At 40.6% G+C, this 24,846-nt stretch overlaps 1 protein-coding gene across 2 annotated transcripts; it reads left to right on the top strand.

The window, feature by feature from the left end:
- The first annotated feature begins 135 nt into the window (after positions 1–135).
- JAML (junction adhesion molecule like) lies at positions 136–24,816 on the top strand. Of its 2 annotated transcripts, none has more exons than XM_039888039.1 (12): positions 136–839; positions 955–1,090; positions 5,375–5,498; positions 6,508–6,570; positions 8,892–9,046; positions 10,391–10,616; positions 13,678–13,790; positions 16,027–16,264; positions 19,120–19,258; positions 21,258–21,318; positions 22,519–22,605; positions 24,319–24,816. In XM_039888039.1, the coding sequence occupies exons 4-12, from the start codon at positions 6,528–6,530 to the stop codon at positions 24,388–24,390; spliced, it is 1,134 nt and encodes a 377-aa protein (XP_039743973.1). In that variant the 5' UTR covers positions 136–839; positions 955–1,090; positions 5,375–5,498; positions 6,508–6,527; the 3' UTR covers positions 24,391–24,816. The 2 variants fall into 2 exon arrangements, with proteins under 2 accessions (XP_039743973.1, XP_039743972.1); XM_039888038.1 differs by having other exon boundaries at positions 933–1,090.
- Positions 24,817–24,846: the final 30 nt, after the last annotated feature.

Here is a 24,846-nt window from a genome sequence, read left to right as displayed (position 1 = left end):
ATGAAATGAGAACGGTCATATGAAAGAGGAGTAGGTTTGTGGTTTTCAGCTTCAAACGACCATTTATCTCTGAGCTATACCTCAGCAAGAACCTGCATAAATTCAGTGTTGTGCTGGAACCAGCTCACACAGCAAGAGCTGATTGTTAAATATTTAGGAATTTTGCAATTCCTGATTCTTAAATTGTTGGTAGCTTGAAATAGGCCATGGTGGGTGTATTTAAATGAATTGCTGGCTTACCAGCACTCCACTTCTTAAGAACCATGGAGCATAGTCCTTGAGAAGAGCAGGCATTCAACAGTTTTTCAAATGATACAGGACAAGTTATAAGAAACAAGTATGTGCCCATGTGGAGGTCAAAGCAATCCAGTCAAAGTTGAAGATGTGTACATTGAGAACACTTATTTTGAAGGGGTGACTTAAAATCAAAAGTGAAAAAGCCTTCAGTCCTTATCTAGGATGTCCAAGTCACCCAAGAGATTCTCTGGGGGAATAAAATGCTACCTGCATTCTGGAAATACTGATATCACACTGTCAGAGGAAATCAACATGTTCAGGTGGTGAGTTGGAGGACTGGGCAGGCATATTTTTGGAAGCAGGGGTTAGGGAACTGACTGGCTCTACCTCTGTGTTGAGAGAAAATAAGAGAGGTTGCTATATTTTAAACAAAGAGCAAAATGTTTTGTGTTAATCTTAAATTTATTGTATTTTGTTAGCATGAAGCTGATTTTTTTCTCAGCAAATGTTTGCCTCATGCCATTGAAGATCCCACTCTGAGAGAGCTTGTAATCTAGCAGAAGAAGTGGCACCTGCAGAGGTCTGGAATATGAGGTTCTTCAGTAAGTTGGATTTATTATCTCTTTTTACAATAAAAGTGTTAATAAAGATTGGGTAATGGACCAGATGACTAAAACAAGAACCTTAATTTGGAGGTTCCTGTTTGTGCCTCCGCAGCCACTTCAGAACACACGCATTTGGTTTGCTCTGAGCCTGACCTTCTGTGCTAGCAGAAGTCTCCTCAGTTGGACTTGAGAACTGCAGTAGTGGGAGAGTTCAGTGCATTGCTTCTCCTTGGCGCTCCTCATCTTGGGTAAGCAATTGCTTTGTATTTCTTAAGCAGTGATTTGAACTTTTCTCTCCCAGAAGCCTGCTTCTGAAGGTTTTAATTTAATGGCAATCCTTTTGCATTGCGATGCCATAGTCACAGAACTCTCAATCTCTGTAGGAGGACTATGATAAGGTAGTCTAGTGGGTGCAGTTTTTCTTTCTGTAGTGTAAAGTAACTTATGTTAAGATCCTCAGAGAAAAGAGGTATGTAATGTTTGCTCTTAATAAAAGAGTAGATGATGATGATGATGATATGGTGTTAGCTTTTAACTTGCCTGTGGCTTTAGGTAGAGCTGTAACTGACTAGCTGTCCTTGAACTCATGGCAACACTCTTCACTGTTTCTTTTCTTCCAGTCTCAGACAGGCTAATATTTAACTTTAAGAAGTCAGAAACTTAAACCTCCCAAGAGAGCTAGGCTATTGTCTATACTTGTCACACCGTCTGCATATCCCTGATCTCGAGAAAGACTGACGTAGATGGTTTAGGTATAACCTGGTCAGAAGGAGTGAGCAGGAGTAATTATTTCCAAGGTCCTTTTCAAGTAGAGGGTTGACTAATATAACCTAGACTGTGTTACAAGAAGCCATGTAACTTACCAGTCTGTATTAAATGGCCTTAGAAGGAAAAACAAGGGTATATTTTAAGAGGTTCATGCCTCAGAATGGTTATGTGAACTCGTATGCCCCAAATCCTCTGAGACCCCCGGAGGTACACAGGCATGGATAAATTGAGGGAACATAGCATTGCAGGTGGAGTGGGCTGTGTAAGGGAAGTCTATGTAGTTGTGTTTGCTCAGTGGTTGGTATCCTGACTAGAGGCAAACACCTTGACAGACAGCACCTCTCCCTTAATTTGTCTTGTAATATTGTAATATATGGGGGTCATTTTCACATCCTGTGTGGTATTCTCATTGTCATAAGTCTCTTTTCTGAAGATTTTTTTCTGTCATAATTGTGCCAAGGATAACAATTCCTCTACATGATTAATAATAGGAAAGTGGATCCTGATAGTTACAACTCCCCGGAGTGATAGAAGGTCCTTGCCAGGAATTATATTGTGAGAGAGCCATAAGCTCAGGTAAAAATGTTTGGCCAGCATATGAGATAACTTACTATGTAGAATTATCTCAAGAACATCAGCTGAGGAGATAAATCAGTATCTGGAGAAAGAAGCAGGGTAGAAGAAGTTGAGAATTCAGAGTCTCTTATTTTCAAGGTACTTAAGGTGCATCTGAATGCTTTGGTTGGATTTTTAAAGACTGAAATTCATTTCATATACAGTAAGCCTTAACTTAGTGTCATTGATAAGTTCTTGGAAACTGTGACTTTAAAGGAAACGATGTATATTGAAACCAATTTTACCATAGACTAATTGATATAAATAAGGGTTAAGTTCTTACAGAATATTTCTAGCACAACAACATCACCAAACTTCTAAAGACCTTAAACACTTCTAATGTTAAACATTGAAATAAAAGCAAGCTATGTATACATTTAGGAAAGATTAATAAAAACTGGTAAGATAATTATTTTCCAATTTGCTTATTCCAACTGAGGGTCATGGGTGGCCGGAGCCTATACCTGCAGCTTAAGGTATAAGACAGGAACCCACCCTGGAAAGGACACCCTTCCTTCCATTTCAGGGCCACTCACACCCACACTCACTCAGAGTGGGACGGTTGAGACACACCAGTTAACTTAACATGCAGGTCTTTGGGATGTGGTAGTACTCCCCAGAGAAAACCCATGCAGACATGGGGGAGAACATGCAAACTGCACATGGACAGTGACCCCAGCTGGGATTCACATTTTTTTCCCATCAACATTATAATGAAATGATGTTGAATCAAATGAGGTTATTTGAGGACCTGCTGTATATAAATACAGTTGACTCTTGAACAACATGGGTTTGAACTGCACTTAAACGTGTATAAGGTCCACTTATATACAGAATTTTTTTCAGTAAATATGTACAGTACTGTAAATGTATTTTCTCTTTATAATTTTCTTAATAGCATTTTCTTTTCTCTAGCTTACTTTATTATAAGAATACTGTATATAACAGATATAACACAAAATATGTGTTAATCGATTATGTCATCAGTAAAACTTTTAGTCAACTGTAGGCTATTAATAGTTAAGTTTTGGGGAGTCAAAAGTTATACTTGGATTTTTGACTACACAGAAACACCCCTAACCCCTGTGTTAAGAGTCAACTATTATATATAAAATTCATAATATTATTATTCAGATATATAATTTAAAAAAATATATGTTTATTCAAAATTTCTGTTATATATATGTGTACATGACTGTACATAATTTGGTGACTATATATATATATGATAGGAATTTCTGAATATTTGCCAACTACTTAGGAAATTGAAATGTGACTAGAGTGTTTTTGGCCTTGTTAGGTGTTATTAACTTATTTGACAGGTAGTTACTGGGCTCTCACCCTGGACCTTACTCCATGCTGGCAGTGGAGAATCTGTGGCATGTAGGCACAGTTCTTGGCCTTATGGGGCTTATAGTCTTGGAGAGATGAGGGTGGAGAGAAAGAGACTTTAATCAAATAAGCACACAAATAAATAGATAATTAGAAATTGTGACAAATGCCTTAAAGGAAAGATAAATGGTACTATTAACACCTGTGCCTAGGTATCTGCGTTAGGAAGGATGGTTTAGGAGAGGTTTCTCTGAGCAAATGACATTTAACTTGAGATCTGAAAGATGAACAAGAGTTAACTAGGTAAAGGGGTTGAGAAAAGCATTTAGGCATTGGGTACAGATTAATTGTGTTTTTGACAAATGAAGTTCAGAGAAGCTTTGTCCTAAAACACTGATTACATTCACAAACATGGAGGAGAGTACAGTGTAGTAAGAAGTCAGGCTGTGATCAAACATGCCTGGGTTTGAATCCTGGCTCTGCCACTTGGTATGTGTTATTAGGCAAGTCACTTCACCAATATGTACCTTAGTTTTCTCATCTGTAAAACCGCATAGGGTTGTAATGAGGATTGAAAGAGTTAATGTATAAAACTCTCAGGTAGTACATGGCATATAACCTTCTCTGGTTTATTGCATATCAACTACTGATTTCTAATGTGATGCTATATTAACTAGGGGGATAAAAAAGTCCGATCTTTCAATGTTGAGGACGAGGCCCAGGTAGATTGAGTGATTTCCCAAAGATCAAAGAATTTGTTGATGGAAAGCCTGACCCAGGAAGATAATTTTTTAAAAATTCAATTCGATGCTTTTTTTTCTGCTAAATCATTGCTTCTCTATTCATTCACACAGTTCTAAAGGTACATTTGCATACTTAGAACTGAACATGGGTATCTTTTATTCATCACATTGTTGGCACATTTCTTAGAACTTGTTTGAACATGGTTTGGGTGTGGCTCTGAGTGACTTGAATTTGGTGGCTGGATTCAGAGTCTTTTTGGGGTTGCTGATTTCCTCTTGGAATAGAGTGGTGCAGTTGCAGAATAAGTTGATTTTAATTTGATGGTCATATTGGCAGCTATCAGCACTTATTCAGTGTATGCCAGGTACTTTACTGGTACTGTAGCACAGGAATGGGACACTCATAAATATATGACACATATGGTCCTGCTCTTGAGAATGTGGACTTAATGGGGTTTGGTATTAGTTATCTAAATCAATTATTACTTCTTGCAAATGGCTCACTGCTTTGAGGAATGTATGAGAGCTGTTTGCTGGGTTGAGGAGGGAGCACAACCAACTCCCTGGAGAAGAATTCATCCAGAACGTGACAGGAATCTCAAAGGTACCAGATATAATGTCCTAAAACATCATAAAGTTGTGACATGCTATAAAGGGAGCCCTTTATCATGCTCACCCATATATGAGTGTGGCGAGGTGGGTATCATGGAGCAGGAATAGGGCCTTGGCTATCATGAGAGAGATCTGTGTTTTCATTAGATATATTTATGTTTGGGGAAACTTAATGTGACTTTTGGTATATAGTCAGTGTAGTTATTATCTACATTGTTGTGATGGGATTCAAAAATCGAAACTTAAAAGTTTCCAGTTCATTCTGATGAGTCATTTGCCATTCTTATAAAGGTAGATGCTCAGAACCCAATATCTCCCCTGAAAGCTACAGTAAACTCTATTTCCCATCTGACTTTTAGGTTGTAAAAAGTAGGGTCTTATGTGGTAATACTTTCTATTTTTCAAAGCACTGTTATCTACATTATCATATTTGCTCTTTGCATTATTATCCCCATGTTATAGGTGAGGAAACTGAGGTTCAACAAGGTCAACTGACTTCTCTGCATAAGTGGAACCTAGGGTAGGTCCTTCTTGAACAGTTTGATCCTGATTTTCCAGATGGAGGATTTTATTGATTAGAATACAGGTAAGGAATCTTTTAGGAAATCATTTTTTATAAATTAAAACGGCCACCGTAAGTGCTGGGCTTCCCACCAGAGCTGGATAGGGTACTGTGATGTTAATACACAAAAAAGAACCTAGCAGGTTCTGGGGTGGAATTCTTCCAGTGGCAGGATGTTAGGGGTGTAGGAATCATGGCTGAGACCAGCCACAGTAGGTAGGAATGCAAGGCTGTTTGAACTGTAACTCCATGGAGTTAAGATTCTTCTGTTTTATTAAGAAAATTGTGAGGCACTGTGTGGAACGGTGATTCCTTTCCCAGGAGCTGGTGGATGCAGTGAAATTAATACCGCAGAGATAATGTGGATATTTAAAAAGTACTTTTGCCCCTTGACAGCCCAGTTCTCATTCTACTCATGCTGCCCTACCTAAAAAAGTTTTAAAAGGGCGGGGGGAGCGGGGAGAAGAAAGCTTACCATGAACCTTTCGTGTGGCTTCTTTGTGTCACAGGGCTTGGCAAATGCCTTAACTGAGTTTAAAATTTTCCCCTTATTTGTTATCTCCTTTCCCACATGTCCTGAATATTCTTTAAATGTTTAAAAGTAGTAATTTTAATTTAGTTGGAGACATAGGTAAAAATTTCAGGCTGAGTATCCTGTAATCTGTTGTTTATGTAAAACTCTCGGGTTGTAGAATGTCTAGGGTTGTCATTTCAAGGGTATGCTGAAATTATTTGCTTTTTTTTTCTCTTGAAATGCCAATCTAAAGCAGCTCCCAAGTTACTCTCCCAGCACCACTGTTTTGTTTTATCGTAGCAGTTACCAGCATCTGTTGTTTTATTTTTCATTCATTTGCTTCTTTTTTTTTCTCTCTCTTTCCCCACCCCCCACAAACTGTACCTTGCCTTTCTTGTTCAATGCTGCATCCCAGAGCCTCAGACAGAACTGGCCTATGAAGGAACTCACTGTTGAAGGTCGTTAAATTAATGACCTTCTCTTGAAACTATTTTCTGATTTTTTTTCTTTTATCTTAAGATTGCAAAATAGAGAGCAGCATGTTTTACCCACTGAAACTCATCCTGATGCCACTGTTACTGGGTAAGTAGAAGCCAAGGGACCATGGGGAGGAGTATTTGATTCATCATAAGTCTCGTGCATTTCAAAAGCCAATTTGTATATTTTCATTTCCCCTTGGTTTGTTGAAAACAGAAACCCTAACCCGGAACTTTATAGTTTCACTAAAACATCTGTTTTAGAAGCCATGTAGCAGACTCTTTCTTGGAAAGCTGAATCTTCTTCTATTTCTAATAGAAACAGAATGCCTTTGGGTTCTTACTGGGTATTCTGGAACCCTCCTATGTGATATAAAGAAAACCTCCCTCTGGCATTCCTGCACTTTAAATTGTCATCTTTAAAATCATAGCTAGTCTCAGATCAGGAAATGAAAATACCAAAGAAAGTCCCAGAATCCCTGTAATTGTTTTCATGCTGTAGCCATACCAGCCTTCTTGCAGTTCCTCCAAAGCACTGAGAGCCCTTTCCCAATTTGGGATAGTTTCTTTTGCCTGGAACATTCTCTCCCCACCTAACCCTTGCGAGCCTGCCTAAGGCTTCCTTATCCTTCAGGTTTCTCTTTAAGCTCCGCTTCTTTCTAATAAGCCTTCTCTGGCTGCATCCTCAGACCAGATTGGAGGCTCCTGTTCATGTAACCCAATTGGTCAGGAATGCATCTTGCTGCCCATTTCTTATCTTCACTTTTTCTAACTTTTTCATCCATTTTCCCCCTTGTCTTTCTCTTTATCCCATGGGCATATCTCTGTAGGAAGATAAATTAATTAGGTACTTTGCTTTCATACCTTTTTTTTCTCTTTTTATTTATTTTTTAAAACTGGACGGTGATTTAAACATTGACTCAGCAAAGTACACTAAAAAAGTGCCTTCGCTCTAGTTTCAGGCAACATAGAGAGTGTGTAAACATGCACACACAGAAATAATATGCATTAGAGAATATTTTTCATGAATTTTTTCATGATTTCAGAGGCTATTTAGACATTTTCTCCCAGAGGTCTATGAAGCAGCCTGCAGGGTTTTGCTCTTCTCTCCAGAGAGTTAACAATCCCCTGTATGTAGTGGCTTGGTGGCCTCAGAGATTTTGTACTTTGTGCAGAGATTTCCCTCCTTTAGAAAGTCTCATTTTCTTCACCTATTTGTCTGCAAAGGCTACTTGTCCTGTATAAGCTTCTCTTCACTTTGGTCGTTGCTCTTGCTTTCTCTCAAACCTTCTTTTAATTCTACATATAACATGCTTAATGTTAAATTAAATTTGCTTCTTATACCTTTAACTGCACATAAAGTGGCTCAGTTCTTCCTGACAGGAAAACTCCAGATCATTTTTGGAGCTAATTTTGATTTCTTTCAAAATAATTCCCTCTAAAGAGTGTGGAGTTCATGTTTTCTCTTACATCTTCCCTACGGTGTGTTCCTGCTGTGGGGCAGGAAGTTGATTCCTCTCAGGGCAACAGCTTGGATGAAAAGACTGGCACAATTTTTGTTTTTCCCATATGCGTTCACTTGGCTCTTCTTTGATACAGACTGGCCAGCGTCTAAACGTATCTTGCTTTATGTCATTGTCTCTTTGCATAGAGCATATCTTATGAAAACAGAAATGTTCATGTTAAAAAAAAGAAAAAGAAAAAAAAAGAAACGTTTGTATAATGGTTTTCTCTTTTAGTGAAAAGAGAAGTTCCTTGAGCAATGTACAGATAGTAGAGTGGTACTGTGTGAGCAAACATCTAGAGGCTGACAAGCCAGGGCTGTTGGCAAAGCTGGAAGAGAAGTGGGGAGAAGGCAAATACAAAGGAAATTCAAGGGAAGAGTGGTGCTCTGTATTGGCCTAATTACAAGGCCCTGTACTACAGCCAGAATCAGCCAGCACATTCAGAGAAGATTTTTGCAAAGGCACTAAAGAAAGAGAAAAGAGGAAGGAAGCAAAAATACCTGTGAATTGGCTTTTCAGATAGGGAACTGGTGGGAAACAAAGAACAAGAGACATCCCAGTTCCTCTTTATGGGTGTCAAAATACATGACATGAAAGGAGGGACTTCGGAGTTTCTCTTCTTTCTTTAGAAATGAGATTGGAGGGAGAATTCTGGAAAAAAGGAAGGCACTAGCTAGGAGAGTGGAACCAGTTAGCATTTATGTAGTGTGAAGATTGCAGAAACTCCCGATTTGAGCCATGTAGTTAACTAGAGGGTATTTTTCTTACCCTTGGGAATGCCATGCTAGTTTGATGAAGGGCCTCTGGGCCATGTTGGGTCTTCTGGGGAGGGAAGGTGTACAGTACTTGGTGATTAATACTGATTTTTGTTGTTGAGGATATTTGTCTAAATGATGTCTCCTCTTGCCTTTGACTTCTGTAGATTATTCCTTGGGCCTGAATGACTTGATTGTTTCCTCCCTTGAGCTAACAGTCCACGTGGGTGATTCAGCCCTAATGGGATGTGTTTTCCAGAGCACGGAAGTGAAGCGTGTGGCCAAAGTAGACTGGATGTTCTCATCAGGAGAGCACGCCAAGGTAAAAAGGAGGAAACGTTACTGTGTAGTACAAGCCCTTGGCCAGTGATGTCAGGACAGTGTGGGGAGAGAGAGAATCAGGTCTTCAGGTGCCATGGGGTGATATTGCAAGAGCTTGGGCTCTGGAGCTTGTCAGAACTGGGCCTCTTCTCAGCCTGGACTCTTGGCTGTGTAATCAGCTAGACAAGTTATTTAATCTCGATGATCTCCATCTGCAGAGGTGAAGGTGAAGATAATTATAAATGGTAACACTTAAATTTCAGGTCAGTTAGAAGCTAGTGGGAGACATATGCATAAAGTTCTTTCAGTTTCTTTTCTTAATTTCTGCCCTTTGGAGAGTAGTGTCAGTGCATGGGAGGGGTGAGATGGTAGGAGATTGGTCTAGACAGAAGGGTTATGGCCTAAGCATAAGAATGATGTCACAGTAATAGTTTTTTAAGGGGATGGGGAGCTGGGGGGAAACAGATTCTTTCAGCATTCCACTGCCCCATGTATGTGCTGGGAATCTTCTTTTTCTCCTTCACAGCTGCTCATGGGTTGGGGTTAGCAGATACAGCATGGCTGAGTGAGGATTTCATGGAAGCTCTTTGGAGTAGGAAACAGTGTATTAAGCCCACCAGAGATTTAAAGATACTTATATGTCTGGATCATTTGTGAAACATGTCCTAAGTAATGTGTTAATAATAAAGTCCTAATATTTGCAAATGAAATATTGTTTTCTGTGCTCAGAACATGTTATCCCTATAATGCTACTCTCACTCAAATTTTTATTACTGTTTATTATTATATGAGGGATATTCTCACAGTGTAAGTAGAAATAAGAATTCCTTGGGGTCCCCCTCCCAGCCTGTAAACCATTTCCTCTTGATGACTCTCAAACCTTATGTTATGCTTTCTTAGAATAAGACAGACTGGAAAGGAGTGACAACCAAAATGCCAGGAATTCTCACAACAGCCAGCCTGTAGGATTGCATTATGCTTTTGAATGCCATCTAGTCTGGGAGCCATGCCAGAAGATGGGCTGAGGATGGGAGGTGGTTTTCAAAAGTTGAGTTTGAATCCCCATAGTAATCTTCAAAGTGGATGTAACATTTTACCTTAAACTGTTAGAAATGAAAATGTGTGGACCATATTTCTCCATTTGTCTTTGTATAAATGAGCCACAGAGCCTTGTGCAAGTTAGAATATTGCCTGGCACATATTATTATTAACTGGATAACAAGTACTTTTTGGCCACAATGATGATGATGACTGTGCTGCCTCCACAGAACAGGGTATTTGGAATCTAGACTCCTAGGTCTGGTACCACTGACTAGATATTCTCCAATGTTGTATTACCCTCCAGGATGATTATGTACTATATTATTATGCCAACCTCAGTGTGCCCGTGGGGCGCTTCCAGAATCGCGCATACTTGGTAGGGGACATCTTACGCAATGATGGTTCTCTCTTGCTTCGAAATGTGGAAGAGACTGACCAGGGAAGCTATACCTGTGAAATTCGCCTTGAAATGGAGAGCCTGGTGTTCAAAAAAGCAGTGGTGCTGCATGTACTGCCAGAGGAGCCCAAAGGTACATGAATGCTTACTTAGAGAAGGAGGAAGGAGCAAGCGGTTTGATGTGCAAAAGGGGAAGGGAACTGATTTTGTGACTAAATGCCAGCCATTGGGCTAGGTACTTACTACAGAGTGAGTCCTCAATTAATAGTGTTCTTTAAGTAAAAATAATGATGATTATTATTTCATTATTACTTTAAACATATTTTATCCCTTGAAAATGTCGTGAAGGAAATACTGTTGTTTTCATTTTACAGATGAAATAACTGAGGCTTAGAGAGGTTAAGCGACTATGCCTAAGGACACATATTTATTAAATGTCATATTCAGTACTTGAACCTTGTCACACCTCTGACAACAAAGTCCATGTTCTTTTTACTATACCCCAATACTTCCCATCAAGTTATCCACATTGATGACATGTCTGTATTTTATAGGACCTATACTAAGTGTTCTGAGGGATAAAAAAGAAATGAGAAGACTTCTCTAACTTCTTTGGTTCTCATTTTCCCATTTGTAAATGGAGGGACTGGCTTTGGTATGTTGGTGGTTTAAAAACCGCTCTGGAACCCTCACAGTCCAAGGAACCTGGTAGGGATTTTATTTTAAAGGAAGAATTCTGCTTTATAAAGTTTGAAAATCACAGAATTCAATATATTCTTTAAAAGTGTGATATGGAAGGAACAGTCTATGACCTTGGGAAAGCTTGCAGTCTAGTTAGGGAACCAGAATCTGAACCCACTCCTCCTCACCAGCTAGTTAAGGTCCATTCTTATAATGAGTTCCTTTTTGGTGATACTAATCACCCCTGTTCAGTTGTATCTTCCTGTTCGCCTGAGTTTGTGTTCTTTGTCCTCTGACCAGCTTTGGGTATAGTGCTTGGCACAGAGTAAGCAATCAATAAACATTTGTTGAATGAATGAATTAGTGTCTCTCACTTGAATTTGATTTCTGGAAAACAGAATTGTAGGAGGAATGATAGAAGGTAGCCTCTGGCTTCCTAATTTTTTCTGCTTTTTTTCAGTTGGCATTTTTCTGATTCTAAAGCTATGGTTATCTAGGAAGAGGAAGTGAATCAGCTGCCTTTGTGCCTAAGGATTATCTTTGGGCTATGGCTTTCTGCCTTGTCCTTTGATGCCATGCCTAAACACTTGTCCATGCAAGCATGACCTGCAAAATGGGTGCTTTTTCCTGCTTAGAAGTGACACAGAGGGAATGAGCCAAAGGAGCTGATTTCAAGAGTTGAGTCCATGGTAACAGGCTAGAACAATTTTAGGGGTGACTATATATGTCCCCATTAGCCAGTGGAGCAACTCGTATTTATTTTTCCCTCTAGCCGAAGTGGGAATAGTCCAACTCTTAACAGTTTGCCTAGTGGCCAGTGCAAAGTTGTCCAACTTGCTTGTTAGAAATTGTCTCCTCCCATGTGAAAACTACATTTGCGCAGTCATCTATAATTTTCTCTACAAAGTCTACCCTTCAGTTTATAATTTTTTGATTCTACTACTTTAATTCCTTTTTTCATAGTTCTTATTTAAATACTTTAGACAATCTCCTTACAAATAAAAATAATACTAATTTCCTGTACTTTTGCTCTGGAATGAGCCATCCTTCCGCTTATGTGAGGTGGTATGGTATAGTGAGTGAGAAAACTTGGACTTTGTTTTCACTCAGGCTTGGGTTTGAGTTCTGGCTCTATGTTTTACTGGCCATGTGGCTTTGGTCTCTTTTACTTTCTTCTTCTGTAAAATGAGAGGGTAATGGTGTATATCTCAAAATACTGTAATGACTAGTTGATAGACTATGTACATGGTGTGTAGCACATGCCTGGTGCATTGAAAGGATTCAGAAGGTTTAGTCATTATTATACATTTAAAAATAGAGTTCAGTTTTTAATGTGTTGATAGAATTAGAGGGTGTTTCCTTCTTTACTGGTATTCTTTGCAGTGAATTTTTATTACTTTCAAAATAATTCTCTCTATAGAGTTTCAAGTTCATAATATTTTCTTTTGCTTTCCTGCCATAATGCATTTTTCCTCTGGGCAGGAAGTTAATGTTCTCTTAGGGAAACAATTTGAATGAAAAAGTCTGCTTATGCACTGTGTTTGTTTCTTCATGAGCTTGTTTAATGTACTTTTAAAGGAACTTTGTCCAGTTAAGACCTAGGCTTGTGTCTCTCTAAATACCATCCTGCCTTTCATTTCTTAATTGACTTCGTGGTTGATTTGTATAGAGCATTAATGAAAAAAATCTGAAATATCTAATTGTTTTTTTTCAAGGACCTCTTGAAATGACTTATGCAGTAAACATATGATGGGGTCAGCTGCTTATACAAATAAGTGGAAAGAAGAGCCTAGGACTTGGAAAGCCAGAAGGGAAAGGGGTATTGATTGGGTCAGGGAGTCGGGGCAGGGATTGAAAAAGAAAAGTCAGGGGAAAGCTGTCTATTGTTGTGGCCTAATTAGCAAGGAGTCTTGTGACCTGTTCTGTAGCCAGAACTGTCCTAAGCAAGTCCTAAGACAGCTTGTAAAAGGAAATTGAGGAAAGTCACCCATGATTCAGTTTTTCAGCTAGGAGAGCTAGTGGGTTATATACAAGAATGAGAGGTATGTAACTTTCCACTTCCTGTTTATGTTAAGCAGATGTGGGTGTCTAAGTAGGTGAACAGAAAGTGGTGGGCTTCAAGATTTTCCGTACTTTCTTTAGGATAAACTTGAAGTGGAGTTGGGGTCATGGGAAAAGTTCTGGTAAAGGAGAGGGACAAGGGAATTAAAGAGGACCAAGGAATACTTATTGTAGAATGAAAACTATAGGACCCCTTAGACTTGATGTATGTGGGTAGCTAGAGGGTATTGTGTTACCCACGGAGTGTCATATTGGTTTGAGTGAGAGGCCTCTGTGTACCTTGTCGGTGCCTGATCATCTGGATTATCCGTGGAAAGAATGTGTGTAGTATGTGGTGGTAATATTGATTTTACTGTTGAGGATCTTTGACTAAACATTATCTCTTTTAGAAGTTCTTCGACTTCTATAGATTATACCTTAGGTTTGACTTGATTTATCATTTTATTCCCCAGAGCTCACGGTCTGTGTGGGTGATTCTACTTATATGAGATGTGTTTTCCAGAGCACAGAAGAGAAACACATGACCAAGGTAGACTGGATGTTCTCATCAGGAGAGAACACCAAGGTAATGAGGAGGAACCATTATTGTGTGATTGAAACCCCTGGCCACTGGTGTCAGGACAGTGGGGGAGAGGGAGAATCCAGGCACGAGATGCCATGCGGTGGTATTGCAAGGGCTTGGGCTTTAGATCTTGTCAGAACTGGGCCTTCTCTTAGCTTGGCCACTTGGCTGGGCAATGTTAACTTCCTGGTAGGAAAAATGACTCTAACTAAAGATAAAAAAGATAATGAAGAAGGAGAAGGAGGAGGAGGAGGAGAAAATATTTAACTTTTAGGATAGTGAAGATACATGTATAAGACAGTCCATGTAAAGCGTTTGTACATGAATTGGCCACTGCATTTTAGTTTCCTTCCTCCTCTCTCTTCTCTTTGTAGAGTTGATGGGAGAATGAAAGGGATGATGTTTGTGACCTATCCAGGAAAGCTATGGGCTAGATATAAGAATGATTATATTCTTATTCTTATTTGGGTTATTTTTGTGAGTTTTCTTCTGTGCTCCATTGCCCTGTTTATAGGATAGAGGAAATTTCTACTGTCTTCATGGATACTTTGAATGTTAGTACTAGTAGATCCTGGGGGCCAGGGTGAGGAGTATTTTATGGGAACTCTGAATCAGTAAATAGCAAGACCGCTAGACCTGTAAATAACAACTGTGGCATGGTGATATACTTATGAGTTAAGCTGTGTTATGAGGGACATCCCAAGTAACTTATTGTTAATAAAAGTTAAGGTGGAAAGTTTGTAAACGTTTTAGCTTTTCTAAATTAAGACATATGCCAGATCATTCCTATAAAAAAGTCATTTAAACTCACTTAATTCCTATATGCTGTCTGAGTGGGTCAGGAAGGGTGGCACCACAGCATATTATGAGGAATTATATGTAGACCTAGGTTCACCTCATGTTTTTAAATGTCATCCGTCAAGTGAGTCACAACAAAAGATAAGATGAGAATAGACGTTTTGAATTGTGAATTTGAGTCACAAGAGACAAGAGGTTATGGACCAGGTCTGTATACACATTCCCATTTCCTTTTCTTAAAAGCTTTTAAAAAATAATGTTAACACACCTTAATAAAAAATTCAAACATTTATTTAAGAAGTATTTTTTTTAAACATCTGCTATGCAATGTAAGCCCCTGGCCTGATGGGGGACTTATAATCAAGATGGAGGGAGATGCATAGTAAAATAATGAAGAAATAAATACTGAATATGTCATAGTAAGTGCTATGGAGAACAAGAAAGCAGTCTCGAGGCTATTTTAAATAGGTGGTCGGGGAAGCTTCACTGAGAATGTAACATTTGAACAGAGGTCTGAAGGAAGTGAAGGAATGAACCACGTGTATGTCTGGGGAGAACAGTGTTCCAGGGACAGGAAGCAGCAAGCCCAAAGCCTCTGAGGCCAGTACTCAAGGAGCAGCAAGAAAGTCACTGTGCCTGGAATGAAGTGACTCAAGTAGGTGAGGGAAGAACAAGTAGAAAATGAAATCAGACAGGAAAAGGGGGTAGGGCAGATTACGAAGGGCCTTGTACTTTTAGTAAAATGGAAGGAGGTTTTGAGCAGAGGAGTAATATGATTTAACTTATATCTCTAATGATTCATCTGCTGAGAATATGCTGTATTAGGAGTAAGTAGGGAGACAAGTAAGGAGGCTTCTTGCAGGAATCCAGGTGAGAAATAGTGGCTTGCACCAGGTGGCAACTGTGAAGGACATGAGAAGTAGCTGGATTTGGGACATATTTTAAAGATAGAGATGATAGGATTTGCTGAGGGATTTTAGATGTGAGTTGTTCAAGAAAGAGAGGAGTTAAGGATGACTCCAAAACTTTTAGCCTGAGCATCTGGAAGAAGGTGTTGCCATTTACCAAAAGGGGATGGACTAGAAAGAACTGGTTTGGGGGAAAACTCGGAGTTCAGTTTTAGTCATGGTTTAGATTTCCTTCTGAATTCTGAACTGGAAATCCAACTGGAAATGTCATAGAAAGTAAAGGTGTACTTTTACTTCGTTTTACTGGAGAAGTGTAAAAAGTGGAAGTCCCTCATTCCTACTTTCCTCATCCCTCTCTTCAGATGGAACAACTACACGTGCCCACACACGTGAGTGTGTTGATACCTTTATGTTATCTAATACTTTCTGATAATACCAGTACTGCCTACACATTCAAGGCCTCTCAACCTCCCTCCCCCACTCCCCATACTCCCAGTCCTTGCAATGTCATACATTTTGCCTTTTCCTTCTAGGAGGAGACTGTGTTGCGCCATTACCCCAAACTCGGTGTACCTGTGGGGTACCTCCAGAATCGGGGCCGTTTCCAGAATCGTGTAACCCTTGTTGGGGACACCGCCCGCAATGATGGCTCCATCATGCTCAATGGAGTGAAGGAGTCTGATGAAGGAAGTTATACCTGCAGTATCCACCTTGGGAACCTGACATTCAAGAAAACTATTGTGTTGCATGTGATTCAGAAACAGCCCCAAAGTATCTATCATTTGGTTGGGAAGGGATGAGGGACCTCATAGCTGGTAGGCATGGCCAGGGCTAGTGTGAGGCCTGAGAGGCTTTTAGGGTGCAAAAGTGAAAGAGGCATCATTTAGGTGATGCACGACCCTGAGAGTGATGCCTCCTTAAATTTGGTGCCTTGGGCACCTTGGTTGCCTCACCCTAGTTCTGGCTCTGCTGTTAAGTCAAGGAAAAAGGAGCTAGTATTTAGTGACCACCAGCCCCCTGCCAGACCTCACCCATTGCTAGTACAATCTACCAATTTAAAGATACAGGAGCTCAGAGATGAATTGGAGTTATGTTCAAAGTCATTTTTACCTAGCTTCAAAGGAGAGGCTGTATGATCTGTGGGGAAGGGATTCTGAGCTGGTGAGAGATAGCAAAAAACAGAGACAACGGGAAGGGACCAGAACCAAAAATAGAGGGTTTTTCAGGTCAAAGGTTCTGTATTCTGGAAAACACTGTGCTTTGAGGCCAGAGTTTAGAATAAAGACTCAACTGTGTCAACTGAGAGAGGTTGATAAGTGAGGGGTTAAAGTTAAAAGTATAACCCAGTTAGCAATCAGGATGTGGCCTGTGGACTTTGTCTTTCACTAAGGCTTTCAAAAGTTGGCTGTGGTTGGTTGGGGGTAGGGAAGGAGGTGAGGATGGAACACACCTCAGTGCCTCTGGCAGAGACTGAAGTCTCTGGAGGCACCTCCTTGTTAATAGCAAAGGGTTCCAGCTGGAGAGGGAAGCAGGACAGATGGATTTCTTCACTCTCAGAAATCTTATTTCCACTTCACAGACAAAATGCAAGCCATTAGTGCAAGCTCATTCAACTTCCAAGGCCTCGCCACCCACAAACATGTCTGTACTTGCCCCCATCCTTATCTCTGCCTTGCAGTCTTGAGCTCCCTTCTGCCTGGGCTTATCTGAACCCTTGTGCTCAGGTGCATTCTCTCCCCCTTCTCAGAAACCTCACAACGTGGCTCTGTAAGCTCTGACTTTCCATTGGCCCCTACCATTCAGCATGTAAATATGCTCAACTCTTCCTCTTATCTGTATTTTGTCTACTTTAGCTCTTATCCTATATCCTTCTTTTTCTTAAAACAGCTTTATTGAGCTACAACTCACATACCATACAATTTACCCATTTAAAGTGTACAACCCAATAGTTTTTAGTATATTGACTTGCACAACCTTCATCACAATCAGTTACATATTTATTTCTTGATGTAGCCTAATAGCTTACTAAAGGGCTTTATGTAGTGTCTCTTGTCTCCTCTCCCATTAACTCCCAGGTGCACCACATTCTGGTTCCTGCTTTGGTCTCTAGCTTAGATCACCAGCGGTACTCTAATTGCACATCAGCCTTCTTTACCTCAGTAACATCGGACACTACATTCTATATATATTCAATATGTTCTGTGTTGGACATTATCTATCTTTATATATCTATATGAACTCCACCCAAATACTACAAATACAACATATCCAAACCTCTTCCCGCATACCTCTTCCCAGCCCATCACCACAACCTCAGTAATTGCCACCACCATCTACACAGTTACCTAACTAGGTGCCTGGGAATTGTACTTGATTCTTCCTTTTCCCATGACCCCCAGTCTAACAGGTCAACAAGCCCTATCATTTTTACTATTGACTTTGAATCTGCCTTTTTTACAGTACATCACCACTACTTTAGTTCTGGTCGTCTTCATCTCTGTCTTAGACTCTAGGCCTCTAATTAATCTCTGCTTTCATTCTCAGCCACTGCTCATTCTTCATGCAGCTATCAGTGCCACCTTTCTAAATTACACATCTGAACATGTTTTTCTACTGCTTGTAATCTTTCAGTGGTTTCTCCATTGCCGGCAGGAAAAAAAAAAGAAAGACTCTTGATTGAGCTAATCAAGGTCCTTCATGACTTAGACCCTTATTTCCTATCCAGCCTTATTCCCCACCATACCCACCAATGCAGCCTTTGAGCCAGATCTGTGGAACTATTTTTAGTTTCTAAAAGCACTATTCTGTCAGACTTCCAGACCTTGTGCATAATGTCCCCTTTGTCCTTCCCCATGTTGTCTTTCCCCAAAACTTGATATTTCCTCTAAGACTCCAAAACTTTAGAACTTTTGCTGACAAATTCTCATCTTTGGCTCCCCATAGAATTGGATACTCGTTTTTCTCTGTGCCCCTCTGCACTCCATGTGGATTTCTATCATAGCACCCATAGCAGTCTGTGATTTTTCTGTTTACATGTTTGTCCCTCTCCTTGGAGGCAGGGACCATGAATTATTCATGTTTGTATCTTCCATGTCTACTGATATCTGGTGCCCAGGAGATCTTTGATGTATGTATTTAGAGCGAATTGAGGAAATGAATAAAGGGTACCATATGGGTAGAAGTGCCTCTAAGGGCCTTACTTGGTATCATGACCATGGGGCTGAGTGTTGTGGCATAGGTCCTTTTGAAAACAATCACTTTCCCCTAGAAAGAGCAGTAGCCTCTAAGATATCTGTTATCTTAGATATCTGTTATCTAGTGGTTTACATCATTTGGTAAACCACTTTTTAAGGTAGAATTGTTAATGCAAAAGGAAACTATATAGGTAAGGCACTATCCTCTTCTCCCATCCAACTTAACCTATATTTTAGGGGTAAGCAGGGGTGTCAGACTTCAGTTCTCAATTTAATAGGGACCAGTATAGTCCTAGTGTTTTAACACTGAGTGGAGTCTGGACTTCTGCCCCTACTTCCTGACCTATCTATTGCTACTTGACATAGAATCAGTGGGGCTCTCAGCTCTTTTCTGGAATATTGAGGCCCTCATTGCTTTTCTCTTTTCCCAAGCACTGGTGACTCCAGCAACTCACAGACCTGAGATCCTGGGCGGTAATCATCTGGTGATCATTGTGGGGATTGTTTGTGCCACTATCTTGCTGCTTCCTGTTCTGATATTGATTGTGAAGAGGACCAACAGGAATAAGAGGTACAGGGCTGCTCTCACCTCTTAGGTTGAGAGGCTGGAGGTGCGGGACTGCCTCTAATCTGAAGTGAAAGAGGGTGATAGGGCCTTAACTGTGCCATTTTCACAGAAAGGGGAATTTCAAAATAGAATCATCCTTAGATAGTGTCATATTAGACATCATCTGTATAGTGACCTCTGCCCCTTTGCTTGTGAAAGGCCTTGTACATCTTCACATCATCGTCATTCACTTTGGTATTATACAAAGATTACCAGCTCTTTTAAAAAGGGTGGTCTAAGTAGAGCATAATGAAGGGTATAAATCTTAAGCAAGAACTATAATGGTGCCATTCAATACCTGAAAGAAAATGATTTTTAAATTATCCACTATATATGCTTCATCTAGAAGCTTAGATCTTGAGAGTTATCAGTGACTTTATTTAAAGGACCAGATTCTAATTATTTTTGAATGGGTGCTCTCAAGTCCTAAGTTATTTGTTGTTGAAATGTATTTTTAAAGGCTTGAATTTAATAAGTAGTTCTGCCAGTATCTCAAAAATGCCCAGATGCCCTGACACGGGCACTTGTGTTTTACTAGCTGTTGGCAGGTACATCCCTCAGTTTACCCAACTGTTGATGAAATATATTGCTAGCGCAAATTGATGCTTGTTGAGATAGTGTCATTGGAAAAGGGCCCCATTAAGACTAAGTAATGCTGGTTTTTGAATTTCTTTTCCCCATGGAACATAGATTCTACAGAAAGTTGCTTATGCCAGCTACGTTTACACTTCCACACCCTGGGGCTCTCTGATCTTGTTTTAAATTTGATTGGTTTCTCTGAGAGTCTTTGCTCTGGGCATGCTGATAGCACTGAACTGAGAGTTAGACAATCTGGGTTTCATATCAGCTCACTTCCCCTCTCTGGGTCTCAGTTTTTCTCAAAATGAAGAGCAGCACTTCCATGACTACTACTACTAGTATATTCTGAAGAAATAGTCAGAGTTATATGCTGAGATATGTGTATAAATATGGTCACTGTAGCATTTATTATAATTAAAAATTGAAATCATCCTGTGTCTGTCAGAAAGGTGATGATTCAAAGAATCAGTATTCCATTCAATGAGATACTGCACAACCCTCAATGTAATGACACGGAAAGATGTTCAATTCTATATTACGGAATATATAGTATATTTATAAAAAAGAAAATTATATAATGCTCATTCAGCAGCATATATACTATATTTTGTGAGAGTATGCTTGCATTGAGAGAGGTTTGGAAGGATAATTTTAAAATAATATCAGTGGTATTTGGGATAAATGAGAAGGTGGGTCCTGTGAGTATAGGTGGTTTACTGGAACTTCAGCCTCCAACTGTCTACATTTATGTATTATTTGAATTATTTTACAATGAGAATATACAACTTCATAATCAGAAAATACAATAAAAATATTTCTACTTTGAGACAAAAAAATATGGTTTCTAGCTTTAACTCTGATTTTCTTTTCTAAAGCTCTAGGCCAAAATAGAAAAAAAAGAAAGTAGTGACAGATGCAGAAGGCAAATGGTCAAGGTATCAAAGGCCAAAAGCCAGAAAGGGCCAGAGCTCACAGTTTGGGATGTTTGTGGGGATTTATTCCACTTGGCCTCCTGCTTCAGAAAGGCCAGGGTCCCTTTGAACTGACGTCTCACTGAGCTTCTGCTGCCCTCTGCTGGTAGAGCTACACCTTCCCATGGTTCCTCTGTTCATTCACCTAGCATTATTATAGACAGAAAGTTGTTAGAGTGATAATAGAAAAGTGAAAGCTGTTGCTCAGCCCATACTATCTTCAGAATGCCTTCCGGCTCTCCGCAAAAGCGGTAACACTTCTCAGATTTCAAGGCGAGCTGGGTAGGAGTCTAGAGAGACTAGCTCCTGTTCTGGGGTCTGTCTCTTCACAAAGCTCTGAGGGGTCTCATGTAGGCACCTCTTGAATATACAGTGCTGGCCAGTTAATGCCACATGCTTTTTATGCCTTGCAGTTCAGTAACTTCCACAGCCCTGGTAAAAAGCCTGGAGGACACAAAGAAAGCTCACCCAGAGGTAAGAGAAAAACACTGCCATTTTGCTGTTGTGCCCAGTGAGGGTGAGGTGGATATCATCCAGTATCAGGCGGTTTGTTATCATTCCTCTGTGACCTGGGTCTTAACTCATCACGATGTCTCTGCATGCATACTAGTGCCTGGAACAGAGCAGGGGCTCAGGAAATCTTCAACACTGGGAAAAAAATCCCCAGGGAGTGAGGCCAGCCCAACCTGGGCAGCACATCCTGGTTGTATCTGAGGAAAGGGCACTGGACTTGGAGTCAGAATGCCCCAGTTCAAGTCCAGCTCTGTCACCTCCCCAAGCCTCAGTTTTCTTAACAGTAAAACCAAGATAAGGACAAGCATATTTGCTCTTTCGTATGGTTTAAATAATGTGGTGATATACAAGTGCTTCGTAATCTACGAGGCGCTGTGTAAATATAAGGGTGAATTATGATACATTTGGGAGTTAAGTGAAAGAGCTGATGGTTAAGATGAAATATTCAGGGACTTTTAGAAAGAGAGGCTCATGAAGCACTTTTTCTTTCATGCTAGTTTGTAATAGAGCTATAAATGATTGCTATTAAGGACTGAGAAATGGATTAATTTCCTTGAACTCCTTTTCTTTTTTTTTCTTTAGCTTTAAAAAACCCCTTTTGGAATATTTACCTTTCTATCTTTTGGATTGTTTGAGACCCAAACATAGTACAGGGACCCCCAGAAGTCCAAGAATTTTTCACTGGATGACATTGCTTCCCCAAATAGTGACAGGAATGGGAATCAGAAAGTACCACCAACCTCACAGATGTGAGGTTCAGAGAGGGCTGTCCCTGCCATATAAACCCTTTGAAACGACGACAGTTAGCTGCTGACAAACACCAGCCATCTTGCCAAGACTCTAATTAGAAGGAAATAACCACAGAGTAGATATGATTTGGCAAGATGAGGATTCCTGCCGCTAGCTAAACACCCATCAAACAAAGACTGTTTGGCTTTTGAAGCAAAGAATTTGGTTCTTAAGATTAGTGCTCTTTGCTGACAAGTTAATTTTCTTAATTTTGGGATGACTGAGAACTGAGTTATCATTATTGATGATCATTCTCTAGCTCTCTGAACCTGGAGATTTTGGTGGTTGATGTCCTGTGAATAGTAGTAGCTGGCCTTTTCTCTGGCTTCTAAGATCTGCTGATTTTTATACCATCTTCCCCCTGCCCCCCAGAAACATGTTTACTCCTCAATAACTACACGGGAGGTGATTGAGGAAGAAGAATCAAGTGAAAAGTCAGAGGCCACCTACATGACCATGGTGAGGATGGCTCTGGGTGCAGCCGAGCCAGGTGTCTGGAGGTGGGAGGGGCTGGGGGGTTGACAAACTGGTGGGGTGGTGGGTGTGGTGGGAAGTGTGGCTAAGTCACCCTGCGAAGGGCAGAGACTTTTCTCAGTAGTAGGAAAGTCAGAACCTGAAGCTCTGCTGGATAGAAGAGTAATATCAAACTTGCCTTCACACCCAGTCTCAAGTATTAAGGGTGTTAAGACTAGGGGTGATTGATTTTAGTGGCGAAAAGAGGTACCTTCACTGGGGGTAGGGCAAGGTGTCTCTGCCTCATCAGTACAACCCTGGTTAAATATGACCTAATAAAGAGGGCGCCATAGACCCATGACAAGCCTTGTGTCACACGGGTTATTTTCCTTTTTCTTAAAAGGGCCCTTCCAACTCTCTTAGATTTTGTTTTGTTGTTGTTCTGTGACTTATGCCTTGGCATAATCTAATTGCCAAGAAGGCTGCATGCTGAATTCCTTATAATAATAAGATTGCTCCTTCCTCTTTGCTCCATCCCCAGGGAAATACAGCACCTAGAAAAGGCACCTGGAGTATAGTGAGTAGTGTAAGGACAAAAGGAGTGAGCTGGCAAGGGACACGATGCCCTTTGTAGACTAATTATAGGCACTGGGCCATGAAGGGTGCAATGTTCTGCTGGGTTCAGGAAAGCTGGCCTCCTCTGTGGGGGTGGGTGATGGCTTCTGTTTGTTCCGGTTGCACCAGCACTGAGGACACATGACTCCCTGATGATTGCAGTAGAGAAGGGTTCTGCCAGGGAAGTGTGAGATCAGAGACCTGGCCTGCTTCCACCAAGTGAAACAGTAGCTCCGCTCTGAAGTTGTAGTTGAATATAGTCATCCCCACTCTACACACACATCCTTCTTCCATTATTGACATGTGATGCTATAGTAACTGCCAGGCCTCATCCTGCCTTTTAGAGACCTGCTGATACAGCTGTATTGTGGCTACTGCTGAGTGTGTCACCCACCAGGATGATGCTATTTGCAGAAAGTCTGTGAGATAGAGATGATGTAGGAGTGAATCATCTTCAAAGCTACCTTCCCCAAGTGCTAGGTGCTTGTGATTTAAACTCTGCAGAAAATAGCACCTCAGTCCTCTTGAAACGGATTCAATAAAGCGAGTGTGATGAGAGGTCAGGGCTACAAACTCAAAGGCCTTTAGAGGCTGCTTAAATTATTTTGAAACACTATGTCCCAAATTAAATAAGCCTGTGGGTAAATTCTGGCCTGCAGGCCACTTGTTTGAGACCACAGGAATAGAGGTGTTATCTGATAGGGAGCAGGGATAATATAGAACCTTTGATTTTTGTTGTTGTTGTTGTTGTTGAATTGATTAAATTTACTTGAATGAAGGGGGCACCACACTGTGTCCTCTTTCTGAGGCTGTACAGCACAGTGGTTAAGATCATAAGCTTTGGAGTTGGACACACCTGCGTCTAAATCCTGACTCAGATGATTTTGGGCAGTATAGTAACTTAGCCTCTCTGAGCCTCAGTTTCCTTATCCTTAAAATGGGAATAATAATACCTACTTCCTAGGTGGTGAGGATCAAAAGAGACAGTACATGTGAAATTCAGAATTGGGCCAGATAGATGGAAAGAGCTCAATAAGTGGTAACTTTTATGATTGAAATACTTTTTACAAATATGCTTTGTTTGTTTTTTTCCTTCCCCTGCAGCACCCAGTTTGGCCATCTCTGAGGTCAACACCAAATAACCAACTTGAAAAAAAGTCAACTGGGGGAATGTGAAAAACAGAGCAAGCCTTTTGAGAAGAAAAGCGAGTTCCCTTCATTCTTAGCAGTGGCAGAGACTCTCCTCTGTATGTTCTGAGTCTCCGTACCAGTTATTATAGCCCCCTCCTCCCCAGTTGTCCTCCTGCTTCACTGGTTGGCCAAAGGGCTGAAGAGAGAGTTCAGAGGCTGGCAGAATGATGGGGCAGCTCTGGAGGAACAGGCCCTGATAAGGAAGAGCTTGGACTTGGTCCCTCTGGAGTGGGACACTGGCCCTGGGGACCCTGGCTGAGCTGCTGCAGCGGCCTCGAGCACTCCATCGGATCGGACCCTCTGCTTGGATGGCATTCTTTATAGCTGAGTACTGGGAAGAATGCAGAAATAAAAACCAACTCAAATGATTCCTTTGGCAAATTATCCCTAAATAAATGTGGTTTGTGGAAATCAGCCTGGTTTTTATGCCCTGGCTGAGGG

This window comes from Pteropus medius, unplaced genomic scaffold, assembly GCF_902729225.1.
Source record: "Pteropus medius unplaced genomic scaffold, Ma_sr-lr_union100, whole genome shotgun sequence".
NCBI lineage: Eukaryota > Metazoa > Chordata > Mammalia > Chiroptera > Pteropodidae > Pteropus > Pteropus medius.
The sequence above is the reverse complement of the archived record's forward strand: the minus strand, read 5'-3'. Positions and strand labels throughout refer to the sequence as shown.